At 35.7% G+C, this 22,064-nt stretch overlaps 1 protein-coding gene across 2 annotated transcripts in view; it reads right to left on the bottom strand.

Annotated features, from left to right (window-relative positions):
• Positions 1–14,172: 14,172 nt before the first annotated feature.
• Positions 14,173–22,064, bottom strand: part of PRKACB (protein kinase cAMP-activated catalytic subunit beta) — a gene marked incomplete at its 5' end in the record, with an annotated part of 75,222 nt that continues 67,330 nt past the window's right edge. For both annotated transcript variants that reach the window (XM_083359923.1, XM_083359922.1), the window contains 2 exons: positions 14,173–17,142; positions 21,446–21,610. In XM_083359923.1, coding sequence (XP_083216049.1) covers positions 17,017–17,142; positions 21,446–21,610 — 291 coding nt within the window. In that variant the 3' untranslated portion in view covers positions 14,173–17,016. The remainder of the gene's footprint in view (positions 17,143–21,445; positions 21,611–22,064) is intronic.

Here is a 22,064-nt window from a genome sequence, read left to right as displayed (position 1 = left end):
CAGACAAACCTATTGCATTCTTTGACCAAGTGACAAAACTAGTGGACCAGAGGAATGCTGTAGATATAATTTACTTGGACTTCAGTAAGGCATTTGATAAAGTAGATCACAACCTACTACTTGATAAGATAGAAAAATGTGGGTTAGATAGCATCACCACCAGATGGATTCGTAGCTGGCTGACAGGCCGTACTCAGCGTGTGGTCCTCAATGGAACTGCATCTACATGGAAGGAAGTGTGTAGTGGGGTGCCCCAGGGCTCTGTTCTGGGCCCAGTGCTCTTCAGCATCTTCATCAACAATTTGGATGAGGGGATAGATGGGGAACTCATCAAATTTGCAGATGACACCAAGCTGGCAGGAATAGCCAATACTCCAGAAGATAGGCTTAAGATACAGGAGGATCTGGACAGACTCGAACACTGGGCACTATCTAACAAAATGAAATTCAATTGTGAAAAAAGTAAGGTTCTACATTTAGGCAGGAAAAATCAAATGCACAGGTATAGTATAGGTGGTACCTTGCTTGATAGTAGTAACTGTGAGAGAGATCTCGGAGTCCTAGTGGACAATCACTTAAATATGAGCCAGCAGTGTGCTGCAGCTGCCAAAAAAGCCAACATAGTGCTAGGCTGCATTAACAGAGGGATAGAATCAAGATCAAGTGAAGTACTAATACCACTTTACAATGCCTTGGTAAGGCCACACCTGGAATACTGCATCCAGTTTTGGTCACCACGATGTAAAAAAGATGTCGAGACTCTAGAAAGAGTACAGAGAAGAGCAACAAAGATGATTGGGGGACTGAAGGCTAAAACATATAGGGAACGGCTGCTGGAATTGGGTATGTGTAGTTTAATGAAGAGAAGGGTGAGGGGTGACATGATAGCAGTGTTCCAATATCTCAGGGGCTGCCACAAAGAAGAGGGAGCCAAGCTATTCTCCAAAGCACCTGAAAGCAGGACAAGAAGCAATGGATGGAAACTAGTCAAGGAGAGAAGCAACCTAGAACTAAGGAGAAACTTCCTGACAGTTACAACAATTAACCAGTGGAACAACCTGCCTCCAGAAGTGGTGAATGCTCCAACACTGGAAGTTTTTAAAAAGAGACTGGACAGCCATTTGTCTGAAATGGTATAGGGTTTCCTGCCTTAGCAGGGGGTTGGACTAGATGACCTCCAAGGTCCCTTCCAACTTCTTCTTCTTCTTCTTCTTCTTCTTCTTCTTCTTCTTCTTCTTCTTCTTCTTCTTCTTCTTCTTCTTCTTCTTCTTCTTCTTCTTCTTCTTCTTATTATTATTATTATTATTATTATTATTATTATTATTATTATTATTATTATTATTATTATTATTATTATTATTATTATTATTCTGTTTGGAACTTAGATGCGATCTAGGAAATGCATGGGTTGTACAGTAGATCTGGAAGTTGCAAAAAGGCAGTTGAAAGTAACAAGAAATAGCACGGATGTCTCAATTTAGTCCCAAGAATCAGTTGGGAAGGGGTTGATTTTATGAAGATCATGGTTTTTATGGTTCAGTGTGTTTTGCAAACCTAGAAAATGTTAAATGATGTATAAATGTTCAGACCTGCTGTTTACACAGCAGCCACGCAGTTCACTGAATTACTTGCACATTTTGTGTGTGCATGCTGCTTTATCGTATTCCTTGGCAGTGCATATCAAAATTAGAAAAATAATTAAAATAAAATACATAATAAAAACATACCTTGCTTAGCGATGGAGGTAGTTAAAAAAAAGTCCGTAAAAGCTACATAAAGATTGGGTTCAGATGTTTCAGTACTGTACCTCATAATGTATGAAGGCAGCCCTGATAATTTATAAGCAATCTTTTTGTATAAATCCAACAAGTTGCAGTTTATTCAATAAATGATTGTGACTAAGTGACATCAAGTTCTTGTTGACTTTTAGTGACACACAGATTTCCTCTGTGTCGATCTATCCCTAACTTGATCTTTCAGGTTTTCTAATAGTGCTTCAATGGCCACTGTCACTGAGTCCATTAACTTTCCTGCTGGTCATCCTTTTCTCTTTTCTCCCACCTTTCCCAGCATTAGAGCTTTCTCTAAACAGTTAGGTCTTTGCATAATATTTAGTAAATGCTGATTAAATAATCGTGGTTTAGCATGGTTTGCATCAACTGCAAATTGAGGCAACATAAGCCTTTAAAAAAGCTGAGTCAAATTAGGAAATTTTAACTGCTCTAGAAAATAACTGTACTATCCAAGTGACTGCGGAAAACCTCCATCTCTTTAGCAGAGCTAAGGAAAGCCACCAATCTGGTGCTTTCCAGCAATGGGATTAAAGCCCTGGTTAAGTAGATTTTATTACCATGGGTGCTCCATCAAAGTTCGTAACCTCCATTTCTTTTAAACTCTGTTTCTAACTTTCCACTTTTGTAAGAAAATCTAGCCTTCTTTTTGATAATCCTTGATAAAATGTTCTGAGATTTTGTTGCATGATCTCTATCCAAGGCTTTTCTTTAAACTTTCCACGCTGATTGGACCATGTATGTTGACGTTCAAACAGCAGGATAATCCAGAAGAATCCCATCCATAATTAAAATATCAAGGGGAAATGAGTTAATGCTTTCCAGTTTTACATCTACCTTCCTGAGGCCCATAGGGAAGCCTACGTGGGCTAACGCTTTTCACAAGTGGAAATTCTTAGGCTTTTATATAGCTAAACATGGCTTGCTTTAACTTTGGTTGCTTGGTATTCTATGCCATGGAGTGTTGTGCCTACCCAGCCATTGTGTTTTGTAAACCACATGTCTTTTGTAATACTGTAGAAACTCAGCTATGATTTACTCAATAAACTATCATGAAATATGTAGTGACTTAGGCACATTGTGTTAACTCATTGTAATATATTTGCCTCGAGTTGTATGGAGAAAAAGGCAGGATAAAAATGTAAAAAACAGCTAATATTCCTGTTCTTACGCAAGAACAAAAGGAAGGGATGAATCAATTGATAACTGATGAAGAAATTCTTTTAGTAATCAAACAATTAAAAGTGGGTAAAGCGCTGGGTACTGACGGTTTGACTGCCGTGTATTATAAAAACTTACAGTTAGAAATGGTGAAACCTTTAAGGGAATTGTTTAAGACAATTCAAATGGGAGGAGGGGTACCTCCATCCTGGAAGACTGCTTTTATTTCCTTGATTCCGAAGGAAGATCAGGATGCTACCCAAGCTAAAAATTATAGGCCAATATCGCTTTTGAATACTGATTATAAGATATTTGCAAAAATCTTAGCTAATAGACTAATGAGGGTAATACAACAAGTGATTCATGGTGATCAAACTGGATTTATAAGTGGTAGACAAATGAAGAATAAGGTGAGACATATTGTAGATTTATTGGAATTTTTGGAAAGAAACAATCAGATCCCCGCAGCGTTGATCTTTTTGGATGCTGAAAAAGCCTTTGATCAATTGGATTGGCAATTTTTGATGAAAGTATTAGAGAAAATGGAATTTGGGGACAAATTTTTACAACCAATTAGGGCAATATATCAAAAGCAAACAGCCCGTATAATAGTTAATAACAGTTTGACTGAACTATGTAATATTGAAAAGGGTACAAGGCAGGGGTGCCCATTGTCACCTCTACTATTTGTTTTAACATTGGAAATATTATTGATTAAAATACGTGACTCGGGAAAAATTAGGGGAATTCAAATAAGAGATCAGGATTATAGATTGAGGGCGTTTGCAGATGACCTGGTTGTTACAGTAACTCAGCCGGATTATTCAGTTGTAGAATTGATGGAGATAATAATGTTATATGGGAAAGTTTCTGGATTTAAGATCAACATACAAAAAAAAATATTGTCTAAAAATATGACAGTATCACAAAAGGCTGTTTTAGAAGAGCTAATGGGATTTGAAATAGTTAAAAAGATTAAATATTTGGGGATATATCTGTCAGCCTCAAATGTGAAGTTATATAAAAATAATTAAGAAATGTTATGGGGAAAAATACAAAAAGAATTAGATAGTTGGAAAAAATTACAATTATCCTTATTGGGAAGAATTGCAGCAGTGAAAATGAATGTTTTGCCAAAATTTTTATTTTTATTTCAAATGATACCTATACTTAAAAAGGATTTAAATTTGGAGGAATGGCAAAAAGGAATTAATAAATTTGTCTGGGCAGGGAAAAAGCCACGAGTTAAATTTAAGATAATGCAAGATATGCGTGAAAGAGGTGGTCTTAAAATGCCTAATTTTAAATTATATTACGAGGCTGCTGCCTTGTCAGCGATAAGTGACTGGTTTAATTTAACACAAGGGAGATTATTAAATCTTGAGGGTCATGATTTGTTATTTGGTTGGCATGCATATTTATTGTATGATAAGAAGGTGGATAATGTGTTTAAGATACATATTTTAAGGTATGCTCTGTTGCGAGTTTGGAAAAAGTATAGAGATAAGTTAAATTATAAGATGCCCATTTGGGCAATACCTAAACACGCAATAGAAAATATAAATGTGGGATTTAAACATGATGAGACTACATATAAGGAAATCTTAAGGTTAGAGAGGAATGTATGGCAATTAAAGGCATATAATATTTTAAAAGAAGAAAAGATTGTACAAACTTGGTTTCAGTATGGGCAATTACAGGCTAGATGGAAAGAGGACCAGAAAGTTGGTTTTCCGATGACTGATGAAAATTTGGTAAAACAAATTAGAGATCAAGGTCAAGCACATATAAAAAGGATATATAATGCATTGATAGAAATTGATTCAGAAACGGAACTTGTTAAAGACTGTATGATAAAGTGGGCTCAGAATTTTCAAGAAGTTATAACAATGGACACTTGGGAAAAGATCTGGATTAGAAATGTAAAATTTACACAGGCCCAAAATTTAAGAGAGAATTTTTATAAAATGTTTTATAGGTGGCACCTAGATCCTAAAAAATTAGCAAGTATGTATCTGAACTGCCAGCCCAAATGTTGGAGGTGTGGTTGTGAGGATGCAACGTATTTTCATATATGGTGGACTTGTAAAAAGGTTAAAGCTTTTTGGATTAAAATTTGGTGGAATATGCAAAAGATATTTAAGAAAAGGATAAAGTTTTCTCCGCAATTGTTTTTATTGGGTATTATTACAGATACTACTGTTATAGATACTAAGTTGATGTTGAATTTAATTACGGCAGTGAGACTTTTAGTAGCGCAATATTGGAAGAAGGAAGAACTGCCAACTATAGAAGAGTGGATTTTAAAAGTTTCTAACTTGGCGGAAAAGGCAAAGATTTCAGTGTATTTGAAAGGCCAATCGCAACAGAGATACATTGTGGAATGGAGGAGATGGATTGAATATATTCAGAATAAATATGGGACTAAAAAGTTTCATTTAGCATTTGAATAAGTAGTGGATCTATATGATGTATAACTAGTTAGTAGTTATTTTATTAATATTTTGACGATGGAGAGTTAAAGTGCGACAGAATTTAATGTTTTATTGTTGTTAGCATATTTTAGATTATGCTTGTTTGTATTTTTATACCCTGTATTCAGCTCTGGGAAGTCGGGGAGGGGGAGGGGAGGGGAGGGAGGGGTTGGGGAGAGGGGAGGGGGAGGAGGGGGATTGTATTTAAAAATGTATTGTAAAACTTTTCAATAAAAAAATGTAAAAAACAAAACAAAACTGGACTCCCACATTCTCTTCCTGCAATCATTCTGCTTTCTGTCTCATTTGTTCCTCTTTTTTTCTATTACTCCATGCCCATTTCTGAAATGGAATCCAACCGCTCTCTTATTTATTACAGTTTGCTTCCCTAAAATCTAAAATATGTGCTTGTTCTCTCGTGATGTGAAAGTATCAAAGAGAAGAGAAAGCTCCTTGACTCGTATTCAACATGTTTTTATCATGAATTTAAATATCTAAGGAATTGCATCCTTGCATGGGAATTAGTTAAAAGTCTGGCTAAGCCTCTATTATTATTTCTGTATTATTTCATATTACCTCTGAGAACTCGTGGAGAACTTGTCTGATCCCTGAAGTAGGGCAAATATTTCTGCTATCTTCAAAAAGAGAAAAAAGGGGGGTTCTACAGTTAATATGACATTGATACCTGAAAGATTATAGAGCCGACCATAAAGATGTCGCTCTGTAACCACCCTGACAACAATACAGCAATTCTAAGAAGTTAGCATGGGTTTGTCAACAGCAAATCTGCCAAAATAACCTTATTTTTGTTCAGGTGGTTTCTAAGTAGATTGTAGTAATATTTCAGCAAAGCATATATGTTGCATGACATCCTGATTTAGCAAGCTAAGTGTAGGCTGGATTTCAGTTTCACAACTAACTCAAAAACTATATTAAGAATGCTCATTGACAATTCTCCATCAAACAGGAAAAATTTGGGATACTGGAAAAATAAAAATACCCAATCCTCTATTCTTCAAATTAATATTATTAGATAAAGAGGTAAACAGAATATATTTACAGATGATATGGTGTATTTAATACTGAGATATATGCCAGGGGGTGGTGGGATTAACCACATAAAAATGGTAGTGGGGGACAAGAATGATTGACACCACATCTCATTTTTTTGTCACAAACATAACCATTTAAGAAGAGGTGGAGTTTTAATTGCTTATGTTCAGTTGATCAGCTTGTCATACAATACTTCACTGTATGCTTTGCTGTAATCAAGATATATTATTTCTACATTCCCCAAATCTAACAAAGCTACCCGAGCTTTGTGGTATCCATAGCAGAACATCCAGATTCAGCCATAGTTTAATTCCATACAGCATTAACCTTGTGAACTCTCAGGCTTCCTCCTTCCGTTATGTATTCAAGATGGCCAGTATTTAATATTTTATTGTTATGTATATGTAGGGGTGTGGGTCTATACATATGTTGTTTATAGGTGTGTGTCATGTATGTGTTTCACTTTGAGAGCAGGGAACTAAATTTCATTTTTGATGTGTGCCATTGTGCCCACAGTAAAAAAAAAAAATGACAGTAAAGATTATCTTCTTCTTCTTGTAATTTGATAGATTTATTTTTGACAGATTCATGCTAATTTTTTAAAATTGAGCCCTTCATTTTAATGTTTTGCAGATGCTGATATTTAGTATCTTAAGAGTTAGAAATAATGCTCAAAATGATCTAAGAAGTTAGAGAAATAAGTAACAGAACGAAATTTATCAGAAAAAAATGATAAGTTGTATATTTGGGAAACAAAGATCATATGCATAGGTATGAAAATCTCCTTAAAAGTGTTCAGACTATTGCAATCCTATAAGATTCTAACTGGTTTGCAAAGATAATCAGCACCATAAACATGACCATTTTTCATATTGCAGCATCCCCATAGTCATGTGATCAAAATTCAGATGCCTGACAACCGACTCATGCGGGTTGCAATGACCTGGGCTCATGTGATTACTTTTTGTGACCTTCTGACAAGCAAAGTTAATGGGGAAGACAGATTACTAATTTAACAACTGCAGTGATCCACTTAACACCTGGTTGTAAAATGTGGCAAAATTCACTTAACAAATGTTTTGCTTAGCAAAATTTGAATTCAATTGTGGTCCTAAGTTGAGGACTACTGTACATGAATCTGGGAAGCTCACAACATTTATATATTTATGTATACACACACACTCCCACAAAATGCACATGCACATGTACACACAAATATAAACTAATAAAATACATACATCAGCCAGAGAATCATAAAAAATCCCTCAACTCGGGCAGGAAATGGGTTCAATCACACACTCAGGGCCCTGGATTTGAGCACAGAGCTTTGTTGTCTGTTCCCTTGGACTTGGCAGGCAGAATCTGAGATGGGTGGTAAATAGCAAAACCCTGAGCCATATTGCATTTTACATGTGATGACCGTGTTGAATTGCATTTGGAAATATACTGCTAGTCAGTGTATCTCCTGTAGGAGAAGACTGTGCAGTGAGTGACTAGTCTTAGCTCCTAGCATGGTAATAATATTTGTGGAGATGATTTTGGAATAATAAAGGGTTACAAACTGAATACGAATCAACTATGTAATGTGGCTACCAGAAGAGAAATATAATTTTAGGCTGAATCAATAGAAAAGGGGCTTAAAATCAAGTCTTTGACTGGGCCTGGAAACCTATTGCTAGTCCATTCAGAGTCCTCAACCTATACCAATGAAACTGCTTATTCTTCTCAATTGTCAAAATTGCCACGTGACTGCAGTTTCCAAGTCATCTTCCAGAGCAGCCCTATATACATATAATGTGCGGAAGTAATCTAAGTATGCAAGTTTGCAAAGACATCTTAATCCAGAAGAATTTGTAATTTTCATACCAGCTAAAACTAAGCAGAGACTTTCTGAGCTATGGCTTCCACTTATTGCTTGAAGGGTAGTTTTCAATCTATGTTGATCCCCAACAGAGACAACTTACTATTGTTTTCAAGCCTGGCCAGTCATCTACAAACACCGTCTTGCAGGGAGTTAGTTTGACGTTGTTTTGACCAGTCCCACAACTCATGATAGTAAGGACCCCTGAGGATACAAAGCCCAAATTACATAAGCCATATTGTAACTGAGAAAATTACCAAGAGGGCCTTTGTGTGGACTTCTTCAGACCTGCATAATCTCACCACCATTACTTTAATACATTTAGCGGGTGAGTTGAACTATATATGTTCAGGCTGGAGTATACCAAAATATTTAATAAAACTATTTTCAAGATCCAATCTGGGTTGGTCACTGGGACGAGATATTTAATCTTCCAAGCTTTTGGACTTGTGCTGGAGCCCATTCTCAGGGAACTTCTCTCCAGCAGAGTATATGCTATTTTCTTTGAAATGATGCAATTCTAAGTAGTTTAGTAGACAGTTGTGAATGGTCTCTTTCCCCATTTGTGGACATTCATTCCACTTCTTACCTTCTATCCCAGCAAGTCTGCTAAAAAGGAAAAAAACAGCTTCACAACTTTTCAGGGACTGATCTGATTCATACGGCCACCTTGAAGTAGAGTCACAGCTTGAGTGTAACACTCATTTATTTCCCTTTTGAATGGAGTGTCCATGATACGATTTTTGTGATTTCAGGACTGGAAAACTGTTCAGCAGATGGGACCTTGGTTGAATGATGTTCTTTTCTTTCTTCTTATTTTTCCCTACTTGATAGTGGAAGTCACCAATTGTTTCATGATCTAGGAATTTAGGAATGAGAATGGGGTGGTTTGGAAATACCCTCACTCTTATTGATAACAGTCATAGAAAAGGCACAGTATAAATCCTTTAAATTTGATGCAGAACAGTGAATCAATGTTCTTGTCTTCTTGTTCTCTGTAATTTTAAGATTGGCAGATGGAAAAACAATTATTAAAGATCTCCAAACTACTTTTAAGGAATTGGAGAGTAGAAACTATAATATTTATCTATATAGGGAATCTTAAGATTGAAGGTTGGAAGGTATAAAGTCCAAAAATAAACAAGTGAGGTCTGAAAGAAAGTCTTAACTTTCATATGGATGATTTTGTCATGACTGTGCTTGTTAATTACATTAGAAATTATGAAACTAAGCAAGAAAAATACTTAGAAAATCCTATGATTTGGATTTGTTAGGTGATTATAGGTCTTTGATGTCAGGTATAAGTTTTCTCCTTGCCCAGGATGTGAAGATCTAGCCTTAAGACTTGCTAGTTTTCCCCTTGCTGTGATAATGTGACTTCCCCAGTTCCCTATTTTTGAAAAAGCTAATGGAAGATTTTTAGAAGATTTTGAAAATGGCCATTTAACGTTTGATTTGAACAAGAAGAGGAAGATAATTGGAAGTAGTATATTGGCATTGAATGACTGTGTTTTTTCAAACATATGCATGATGAAGAAATATAAAAGTATTCCTAACAGAATCTTTGGCGCAGAAGTATCTTACACAAACATGCTAATATTGTACAACAACCACAAGGTGGAACTACAGATCTGAGTTCTTTCCACTCATTAGATGTCCAACTAGTAATGACAGGAACTGTAACACATGATAAAAGAAATTTGAGTTGGCAGAAAAATGTAGGAATCAATGAAAAAAGTTCTAATATGATGCGTAACAATTCCATACTACATTTGGGAAAAATGCTCAGTGAAATAAAATACCTTTTTGATCTGGCAGCCCTATGTCCTCTAACTATGTTTAAGCTTATAAATTAAAACAGGATTTTTCCCCCCAAATCTTTTCAGGCCATAGAAACTGTTAGTTTTTTTTAAAAAAATCCAGGACCCCTGTCAAGAGGCAAGGTGGCGAGTCTTCATGACCACAAATGTTGCCTAAGAATTTGAAGGTTCTGACTGATGAGCCCACCCTTTCCATTCTACTTTAGGAAATTGCTATTCAAATTAATTTTTCTTTTAAAAAAACGTCCAGTCTCTTATGGAATCTCATCAAGGTCTTGAAGAACCCCAACAATGAGCAGAGCAAAATTTTAAAAACCCTGCATTAAGCTACTTTGTCCTAAATACACACGAGTTCCTTCCACAAAATATTGCAGAGGACTAAATTCATCTGAATCCTACTTCACATAGCTAGAAATAAAACTTTTAAATAAATATTTGATTTTTAAATAAATACTCATTTTATTCTATATTCCTTTTAAATTATGCTTCTTTGTGGAACAAAAAAGCTTTAGTGTGGAGTAATCGTGATCTAAGTTCCCTATTCTCTGCATATTCCTTTAGAAGGATTTACTCCTAAGTAAGAATAGCCTTACATAGCAAATAGTTCAAACTCTCCAGGGGAAGCAAAAGTTAGCACTCCTTCACTGGATATGTATAAGTAGACACTGGACACTATCACTTGTGGAGGTTTCCTGGTTATAATTTACAATAGAACCTTTGTTTAGGATTTCATTCTGAGCAAAAATTAGATGTGTTTTAAAAATTGCTCTGCTCACATCTAAGCTCTTATAAAAATTATTTATTGCTAGATGGTACCTGGCATTATTTTCATTCCAACAAACAGTGTTTGTTTCGTTTCTTATTAGCCCAGTTTTTTTCGTAACTCCCAAGGATCAAAAAAGGCTTTTTTGTTGTTAAGTGTAATACTTGCAGTTTATGTTTATTTATTCAAGTTCTAAATTTAGTTTTCTATAGTTAGCAATGGGGACATCTGCAGGAGGCCCAGAAAACTCAAGATCAGGGGTCTTCAAACTCGGCCCTTTTATGACTCATGGACTTCAACTCCCAGAATTCCTCAGCCAGCATGCCTGGCTGAGAAATTCTGGGAGTTGAAGTCCATGAGTCATAAAAGGACCGAGTTTGAAGACCCATGCTCAAAATGGTAGTCATGGCTGTGCTATTAAAGCATTGCCTCTTTATACAAGTATTTAAACTCAGGACACATAGAAAAGGTGTAGGTTACTCCTGTCATCTTGACTTTTTTGACTTCCCCTGTGGATGCTACGGATTAGCGAGGATTACAGCTCCTGTTTTCTGACGGAAAGGGGCTCTCACTTCTTTCACATCCTAGTCCACTTGCCTGTTTTTCTTTCTTTATCTTAAGTCTTTTCGGTGATCTTAACTTTCGGGGTGGTGGGAGTGAGATAAATAGCTTGACTGTTGCTATGACAGTGTGTGAGGGATTCAAGTTCTCCTTGAAATACAAATCAGTATTTATCAAGAGATCTTCTACTACTGCTACTGTTTATGGCTGTCATGGATTTCTTTACAGTACATATATCACTCATTTCTTCGCATAACAACCCTTTGAGAGATGACTCATGCCAGCCCTCTTCAGCATTGTGTGAGATGGGATTGAACATGGTTTTCCCTTGTTCTAATTCTAATTTGAAAACCTCCAGGCTCTTCTGCCAACTCTGTCCTAGATCAGTCTGACAAATCAATGGCCCCTGAGGAAATTAACACTAGGCCTCCTTGGCAGAACTTGAAGGCTTATTGGACCTTTATTATTTGAATGGAAACTCCAGTCAAATATGGGGAATTCCCTGAGTTTTATTGAGTTCCTGGCAGGTTTTTTATTTTTAAATATGTGTTTTATTCCCACTCCTACAGAATTAGAGTTAAGGAAAAAGCATAGTTAACCTTGTACGTTTCATTTTAAGGCACCATCTCTTTTCCAAATATGTGCAAAGAATTAGGACAAAAGTTCAGCTTTTGTTTGGTTCTTCTCTTCCTGAATCTATAAATAAATAAAATCTCTACCTACCTATCTATAAAAATGTTGACAAGAAGTAGGAGAAAACAAGAGATCTAAATGGAGAGAAGATAGATGCTGCTGAAAATGTCCCTTAAAAGATAACAATAGATATACATAACATCTCAGAGAGGCAGTGTAATTCGAAGTGTAATTCAATGGTTGTAACTACACTGTACAACGTCCACTAAACTCAGTAGGACCTGCTGATAGGCAAACACATGCAGGATTGCTTTGCATATGCATAAAATCCTTCTAGCATTTCTGTAATTTAGATTAGGCACTATAGGGGTAGATTATATGCACACATGTACAAGCAGAGAGAACTTTAATGCTTCTACTTATTACGCAATCTATGTCTTGTGATTATGTTAGGATGACACTTGCTGACTTTGCTAAAGTTATTCCTTAAACTTCCCAGAACTTCCTAGTTTGAAAACTAAATAAAAGGAAAAAAATGGATTGGGTGAGATGGGATTAAAGTGAATGAAGTAGTTTATTATAGACATTTTGTTATCTGATCTGTTTCCCCCTTGAGATATACGCCTCAGTATATTCTAAAAATCCCAATGTTCCAAGAGAGATTCTTCCTAAGATTGGTACCTGTATGTCTTTGTCAAAACGTAATCCAAGTAAGCTGCAAACCAAGAGGGCACAAAGATTAAATGCGTGTTGTGATGTCATAAGCACTGGGATTCCTGAAATGCATCCTCAGATCAGATACTAATAAATACGTGACAGAATCTGCATTGTGCAATCACAATCTAGAACATCTCCTGCAGATAGAAGTGGAGGATATGATAAGTAAGCTGAATGTTTTGTTTTTCATAGAATATAAAGAAACCCTTTGCTGTGTAGGCCTGTTGATACCAACTAGAACAATGTTTGTGAAAGGTTAAAAAAAAAGTAAAACAAATCCACTAACACTTTCTGGAATTGGATTAATATTAACTAATGTGTGTATATGCAAGAATTGAATAAACTTAGTAGGAGCTCCTTTCCTTGGAATATCAGTAAAACTAACTCTGGTATCTGATAAAGGAAAACTCCCTTAACTTCTAAGTTAAAATATATCTGCAAGGGGAAAAAGGGGGGAGGGGAGCAAGACAATTTGGAATTGTGCCGATAAAAATAGCTTGAATCCATTTGAGAAATATCCCGAAAAAGCTCTCCCCTTCCCCATAAAAAAGCACACCTCAGTTAAGCGGCAAGTATATTAGATTTCTTATGGTCTCAAAGATGTAATATAGATCAATTGTCCTTGCATTTTTCCTAATGTAAGTCAAGGATGGTTGGGGAAATCATCTCTGTAGTCACAGAACATAGTAAATCAGTTTGTACCATCTTTCTCCTTTTGGCAATATATTTCTGTTATTGGAAGATGTGTGAATCATGCAGCAGACTAATAAACCATGATTTTTTTTGCATTTGTCTGAAATGGTATAGGGTTTCCTGCCTTAGCAGGGGGTTGGACTAGATGACCTCCAAGGTCCCTTCCAACTTATTATTATCTTACTTTTTACTTTTACTTTTATTAAATTTGTATATCGCCCTTCTCCCGAAGGACTCAGGGCGGTGAACAGGGCATATATAAATAGCAAATACAAAAATTAAAAAGAAATTAAACAAATGCCCAGTTAAAAATACAATAACAATAAAAAACCCATTAAAAAACCCTAATGTCCCCCATCTTAAATTTTATATACTCCCACTTCTATGCTTACACAACTCCAGATTACAAACTAATGTTTTCAACCTTGGCAATTCTAAGATGTGTGGACTTCAACTCCCAGAATTCCTCAGCCAGCCATGACAAAGGAGAATGCACTATGGGATATACTACCTCATAAAAAAGCAGCACAGTCTTTATGCAGTGTTGTACATAATTTAATTTGCAGTTCTGTATATAAACTTTTACTGTATTGCACACTATTGTAACAAACTAATTATTTTCAAAGAAATCAGTAAATACTTAAAGGATTTTAAAAATAAGGGTTTTAATGCAGCTGAAAAAAAGAGAAGCAATTTACTTAATGAGATACATTTTTTATGTTGAAAATGAGTTTTACATACAGCTAGAGTACAGTTAAAAGATACCATACAGTCCAACACTTAATTCCTCAAATTGTGTAAAATTAACAAGTCTCTACTGTCAAATATACAGTATTTCATATGATGGAAAAGGTTTTTCTGTTTTTGAAATTAGACAGAGGCATCTTTCTCTTCTTGTGGCTTTTGTATATTTAAAATGATAGGACCATTTAGCACAATGCCAAATGTGTACTTCAACAGTCTTCTTGCTGCCCTCCAGATGTGTTGGACAGAAAAATTCCCTTATTTTTTCATTTTTTCATTTTTCCCCTATCATGTTCAGTGCTGGCAGGGAGTGATTGTTGACATATCTGGAAAACAGCATGCTGGAAAATGTGTTTTCATGCACTGTGAATAGCAACTTCCTTATATTTTGCCCAACCCCTTTCTGTTTCAATCTATTACTCCCTTATTATTATTTATGTTTACTGTTTATTCCTGACAATGTAAAATATTTAAAGAAGCATAAATCAAAAGAACGAAAAAGGTGTTTCAAAATTGCCCATCTAAAGTTGAGAACTTAAGCATGCTAGAATCCATTCCATGGACATCCAGAATGAAGCCTCACACTTACACATACTTTAAAATTACCCAATTAAACTATTGGCTAAAATTCATACTTGAATTTTTAAAAAAAATGATCAGCATTTACTAAAATCCATGAAAAAATTAATGAATTTATTGGATACAGTTAGCATACAACAGCATGTCCTCTGTCTAGATGAAATTAAAAAAACCCTAACCCTTTTCATACAAATAACTGTTTTATTTTATTTAATGTGACAATATATTACACAAAATTTGCTACTGCAGATTTTCATAGGCATCCTCTTGCACATAGACAGACAGTAGTGGACAAAGATGGCAAACAACTAACAATGATTAGCAAAACTGCCTGACAACTTAAAAGATGTGCAGAAGATTGTATGATTCATCTTATTCTAGACTGAAAAATGTCTACAGAGGTTTTCATTAAAGGAGTGTCACAGAGTTTAAAAGGAAATAATGCCAATTATCTTACATTATTGGTATTAGAGAACCCATTGATTACCTAGCAATTTAGATCAATTGGGTAGAATAATCCTTCATTCTTATAGATGCGCAAATTGAACATAAAACATGAGCCTAAGTGTATTGATGTGCCATCTTAAGACAGGCTCTCGTGGGATAAATCAGAAAAGTAAGTGCCTAACTAAAAACTTCAAGGATACATTTAAAACCACAAGGACATGTGCTGAGCTACTGATCATTAAAAACAATGAAACAGAAGTCTGAAAAAGTGCTGGAAGCAAGCACATGGCAGCAATATCCATACAGGTCAGTTGATGAGATTATATGAAACTTAATTCAACCCACTCAATTCTTTGTGCAACCATAAATTTCATTTCACCAAAAGAAAAAATGTTAGAAATGAAGACACCACATCACAGATGGTGGCAGTTTCAAACGTTGTTTCTTTTCTATATGAATGAATTGCTGCTGATAGAAACACCATGATTGGAGCAGCATTCCATCCTTGAATTTACTAATATAGTATACCAGAATAAAAACTTGGCATTTGTTTCTTTTATTCTTCACAGCTAACAGAAATACCAGGTTTATCTAGCAACTTATCAATATTTTAATACTAAATTTTCAGTTTGCTAAACCATTTTATTCTCATAGCTAAAGAGATAAAAAAGATGCTTTCCCCCCCCCTTCAATAAAAAAAGGGTTGAAATGTGAAATACTTCAGGAGCCCCACTGACGTTACTAAAAATCAGTCCTAGTCTCTTGACAATACTGACCAAATCTTTTACAAGTTCCAGGCTTTAAGGTGTTTAAAACCTATTTAAATAGTCAATTCTTTATATGCAAGTTACTAAACATGATTAAATATGGTCCAAAGCCCAGACTGGATAGAATTGTTCCTGTTTACTGAGACTGTGCTACTTATGGCACAGTACACTTATAGCATATTAACCTACTGCCTAGGAGAATAACACAAACTATGAGGCAGAGAGAACTGCCAGCAATGTAAAAACCAAGGCACAGGGCTAGCTACTGTACCCTACACAAATTGTCCAATTTTGAAAATAGGTTTGGTCAGTCTCCAGGAAGAGATCCTTAAATCAATTAGCGTACGCTCATATGGTGATAAATACTACTTTTAAAACGCTAATGAAGTTGGCTAGGTTTAGATTGTGTTACCAAAGTAAACAAAAAAAAATACTACTAAAAGAAACCCCTATGAACTGTAGTCTCACGCACAAAGATGGACACAGAAGGATTGGCCAGCACAAACTAGAAGCAACATTTACCTTCCACTTCAGTCCAACTCGTATTAGCCCAAATACCTTCAGTTTCATTCATACACATACATTATTCAAAATAAAATGGAGCATTCTTGAGTAAAAGGCTACTTCATTTTAAAAAAAGTGGGTCAGAGAAAAGAGGAGAAATTAACAATACACAGAAAACAAAGGAAACAATAGAAGCCAAAAGGTAAATAGGAAAAGTGGTCTATATTCTGTGTAACAGCACAAACCGTGCTTGCTTAATTGTGCCTAGTTATAAGGGTTGGTGCAACCTGCACACATGGAAGATGGCAATAAAGACCTCAGTCAGCTTTGTGGAATGAAGTAACTAGGTAATTGTTTTGACATATGATGGTCTCAGCTCCACTTCATGAGTTAACAGAGTGCAAAGACCCCAGTATGAGCCCCGATGTCCTCTTATCCTCCAACAAGTACTAAAAATCAGCAAATTCTTTTGCACATTTCTCTGTTAGAGAAACACGGATATCTTCTTCCTCATAGTCATCAAAGTTGCTGGTATCTCCCGGGCCTCGACATTTTGGTATGAATGGAGCTTCTACCTATATAATAATAATAATAAAAAAGCATGAACAGTTGTTAATTGCTAATCTGAAGGAATTAAATACTAAGACTGTGGGAATTAAAAACAAAAAAAACAAAGCCTTCCAAAACAATCATTACAAGGACTACCCAAAAGAACAAATATAAATACATTGTGTCACCCACTGTGTGAATTAAGGAGCTACACAGATCAGGAAACTGCCAAAATAACAAAATTAATGTAGCAAAATTGAGTCAAAATGTAGTATGGAAAACTAGAACAAAACAAGGTCCAAAATACTGAAAGAACTAAACTGCCATTTATCAAACACCCCTCCCCCAATCCTTCAAAAATGTCTATATAGAAGAAACAGGGTCGCATTAAAGACCAGGTTAGCAAAGACACTGGAATGCACTGAAAAGGTGAAATAATTGAACACTGCATAAAGTCTTAAAAAATCATAACCTTCAAAGCCAATGAATACAAAAGGAAAATTCAAGAAGCAAACGAAATAGAAATACATGGCCGAGAGAGATAAATGATGCAGAATGTTTTGGATCATTTGAAAAATAATTTGTAGCATCTCAACAAATGCTCAAGTCATGTGATCTGTTTACAATCAATCATTGTTTATTGGTTTTACTGTTGAAATGCTGCATTCTTGTTTGTTATTTACAACTGTGTTACACACAAAAAGTGATTTTTGTGAGTCTAAAATGGCCAACAAAGTAGATTCAAATAAGATCTGCTTTGTGGAAAAAATGAATATTAATTTGAGAAAGCTGAACACATTTAGCTTAAAATTCATTCATGTAAGACAACTATTATTAGAAACTCAGGTCTTTTTATGAATGCACAGACTAATGCACAGGATAACTACAAAAATATAAAACCTCACATGTAAACACTACCTCACTAAACTTGCATCTGCACAAAATGGATCCTGATAATAAGATAAATAAGAGAGGCTAATTTAAATGTTGCCATATATGGATTTCTCCTCCATGCATCCTAAGTTCAGGCTGGATGCGTCATCTGGAAGCTGCGCCCACCCCATTGCCAGCAATGGCAAAACTGTCCCGATACATTGTGCAACATCACTTGACGTCGCGAGTTTGACATGTTTGCTACAGTTTACTACAGGTATATCCAGTGCTTTTTTTGTAAAAGAAAAAGGTGTTTTATTGTTTAGGGCTATTTGGTTTAATTTCATTTTAATTTTTGTATATTATGTGTTGTTCATAGTTTTAATTGCCCTGTACACCGCCCCAAGTCCCTTAGGAGAGGGGCGGTATATAAATCCAAATAAATAAATAAATAAATAACTCACACATGTCATACAACCTGCCTTGCCTACCCTACAAGGTTCCATCCAAAAAAGGTGCCGGAACTCCGTTCTGAACATTCTATGAGAAAAAAAGCCCTGGGTACAGTTCCAAGAAAAAGTATGTGAACCCTTTGGGATTACGTGGAGTTTTGCATGAATTGGCCATAAAATGCGCTCTAAACATCATGTAAGTCACAACAATAGAAAAACACAGTCTGCTTAAAATAATACTACACAAACATTAGCTGTTGTCATGTTTTAATTGAACATAAGATGGAAACATTCACAGTGCAGGGTGGAAAAAGTATGTGAACTCCTAGCCTAATGACTTCTCCAAGAGGTAATTGGAGCCAGGAGAGAGCCAACCTTGACTCCAACCAGTGTGATGATATTGGATGTGTTGCTGACAGCTGTCCTGCCCTTTAAAAACACACACCTGTTTTGGGTTTACTGGACTCAAGAAGCACTATCTGATGTGAACCATGCCTCACAGAAAAGAGCTCTCAGAAGACCTACGATCAAGAATTGTTGACTTGCATGAAGCTGGAAAGGGTTACAAAAGTATCTCCAAAAGCCTTGATGTTCATGTGTCCACGGTAAGACAGACTGTCTACAAATGGAGAAAGTTTAGCACTGTTGCTACTCTCCCTAGGCGTAGTCGTCCAATGCTTAATGAGGTAAAGAAGAATCCTAGAGTGTCAGCTAAAGACCTACAGAAATCTCTGGCACATGCTAACATTTTTGTTGACACATCTAGAATAAGGAAAACATGAAACAAGAATGGAGGACATGGGAGGACAGCATGGAGGAAGCCATTGCTGTCCAAAAAAAAATATTGCAGCACGTTTGAAGTTTGCAAAAGAGCACCTGGATGTTCCACAGCACTACTGGCAAAATATACTGTGGACAGATGAAACCAAAATTGAGTTGTTTGGGAAAAACACACAACACTATGTGTGAAGGAAAAAAGGCACAGCACACGAACATCAAAACCTCATCCCCACTGTAAAACATGGCGGAGGGAGCATCATGGTTTGGGGCTGCTTTGCTGCCTCAGGGCCTGGACGGATTGATGTCATTGATGGGAACATGAATTCCAGAGTTTATCAGGACATTTTGCAGGAAAACGTACGACCATCTGTCTGTCAACTGAAGCTCCGCAGAGGATGGGTGATGCAACAGGACAATGACCCAAAGCATACAAGTAATTCAACAAAACAATGGCTTCAACAGAACAGAATACGCCTTCTGGAGTGGCCCAGTCAGAGTCCTGACCTCAACCCGATTGAAATGCTGTGGCATGACCTTAAGAGAGCGATTCACACCAGACATCCCAAGAATATTGCTACACTGAAACAGTTTTGTGAAGAGGAGTGGTCCAAAATTACTCCAGATCGTTGTGCAGGTCTGATCTGCAACTACAGGAAACGTTTGGTTGAGGTTATTGCTGCCAAAGGAGGGTCAACCAGTTATTAAGTCCAAAGGTTCACATACTTTTTCCACCCTGCACTGTGAATGTTTCCATCTTATGTTCAATTAAAACACGACAACAGCTAATGTTTGTGTAGTATTATTTTAAGCAGACTGTGTTTTTCTATTGTTGTGACTTACATGACGTTTAGAGCGCATTTTATGGCCAATTCATGCAAAACTCCACGTAATCCCAAAGGGTTCACATACTTTTTCTTGCAACTGTATATCCAACTGTTGACTGTAAGAGTTCACCAAGGTTGCCTAATGTTGTAACAGAGTATATTGTTACTGAACTGAATTCAAAATTCAAAATTCCTGCTTATTTGGGGATTGTGGCTCTCTATGCCTAATTCAAAGGTCAGGAGTGCCCTGTGACTGGAAAAAAACAACAGAAGAAGAAAATAAATGTGTACACTTGGACTAATGTTAAGGATTAGCTATATAATCAAATTCTCTTATAGTACATTTCCAAAAAAAAAGGAAATAAATAAGCCAACTGTATGAGCCATATTTTGACAATGGGTTTCCAAAGGTAATGCCAACTTATTTTTTTAAAAAAATATTTATTTGAGGGTCCCCTATAGGCATAAACACAATTCTGAAATATTTTAATATGTTATATATCTATATCTATATCTATCTATAAATAAAATGATTTGGGATAGAAGACTAATGAAATACATTCTGATATTCAGTAGAGAAGAATAAAAATAATAGAAAACCTCCCTTGAAACAAACAATTTAGAGTAGAGATAAGAATGTTTCCATTCTTTGATAAAAGTTATATTTAAGAATTTTCCCTTCAAAATAAAATAAAACCCCTAGTAGTATTTGTAGCCTGTCTTGAAATAATTAATACATCATTTATTACAGCTATGCTGTACTGTCACACTGCATAATCCTGTAACTAGCTTCTTTTTATACATTATTATGTATAGGATTTGGCTTTTAAATAATGTTTTGTAAAATAGCATGCCTATGAACGTTGAAACTATCAGTGTACAAAAGATCAAGAAATATAATTTCTCAAGGTAATTTAAAAAAGAATTATAAGTTAAGAAACTTAAAGATTCCCAAAATATTTTAGAGAAAGAAGGATAATTTTTCTGATAGAAAGTACTAGTAAATATTTCACTTTTCCATTAGTGGGAGTTAGATTAGGAATCATCTTTGTCTCTCTGTTACTTAGGTGAAGAAGAATACACATTATCTGTAAATATGGAGCAGTATTTCAGATAAGCTAATAAAAGAAGAATACAGCTGTACAGGAAATCATTTGATATCAGGAAGCAAGTGGAGATTTCTACAATTAAGACATGAAGGAACCTTTCTGTTTTTGAACAGAGTCAAGATGATTCAGGAACCTGCTGATTCTAATCTTATGATTCTAAGGCACAGAATACTTTGGAAATATTCTCTCTGTTTTAAAAGTAAAAGCAGATATAGGCCACCTTAAATAAAAAAGGACAGGGAAATTTCCATTTGCTGTTGCTAAATTCCTTTTAAAGAAACACAAACTTACCTTTCTCTGGTAAATGGCAATCCAATCTGTAGTGGCAAACCATTTGTGGTTTTTAATGTCATTTACTCCATTCTTGAGATTTCCATACCGCTTGGTCAAATCTACCTGGAGTAAATTTCTTAATAGATCCTTAAGATCTGAACTGAAATGCGACGGGAAACGTACCTACAAAATATATCCAATAAATTTACTGTAGCAAAATATATGCTGTTATTTGAAAAGGAAGACAGATATGACATCTGAGTTAGGGATGTATGGTGTAAATCCAAATGCCAATATTGGATATTTTTATACTATTGAATATTTCCAGGAAGCCCGTTCAGTGGAGATAAAGCCTATCAAAATCCAAACAGATGCAGGTTTTCTTTCATAGGGTTTCTTTAAAGATTTTGGGTAATACAGATAGTCCTCGAGTTACAACAGTTCATTTAGTGACCAATCAAAGTTACGACAACATTGAAAAAGGTAAAACAGCCATTTGTTCTGTACCAGCCTGCTACCGGCTCTGCAGAAAAGGCAGGGACAACCCCTTTACAAATGGCAAGAGGCTGGAATTACGCCTGCCAAATTTATAGCTACAAAAACAAACAAAACACGAACCAAGAAACAGGAGCTTTAA

The sequence above is a fragment of the Vipera ursinii genome, assembly GCF_947247035.1.
Source record: "Vipera ursinii genome assembly, chromosome: 3".
Classification (NCBI taxonomy): domain Eukaryota; kingdom Metazoa; phylum Chordata; class Lepidosauria; order Squamata; family Viperidae; genus Vipera; species Vipera ursinii.
This window is presented reverse-complemented; position numbering and strand designations above follow the sequence as displayed.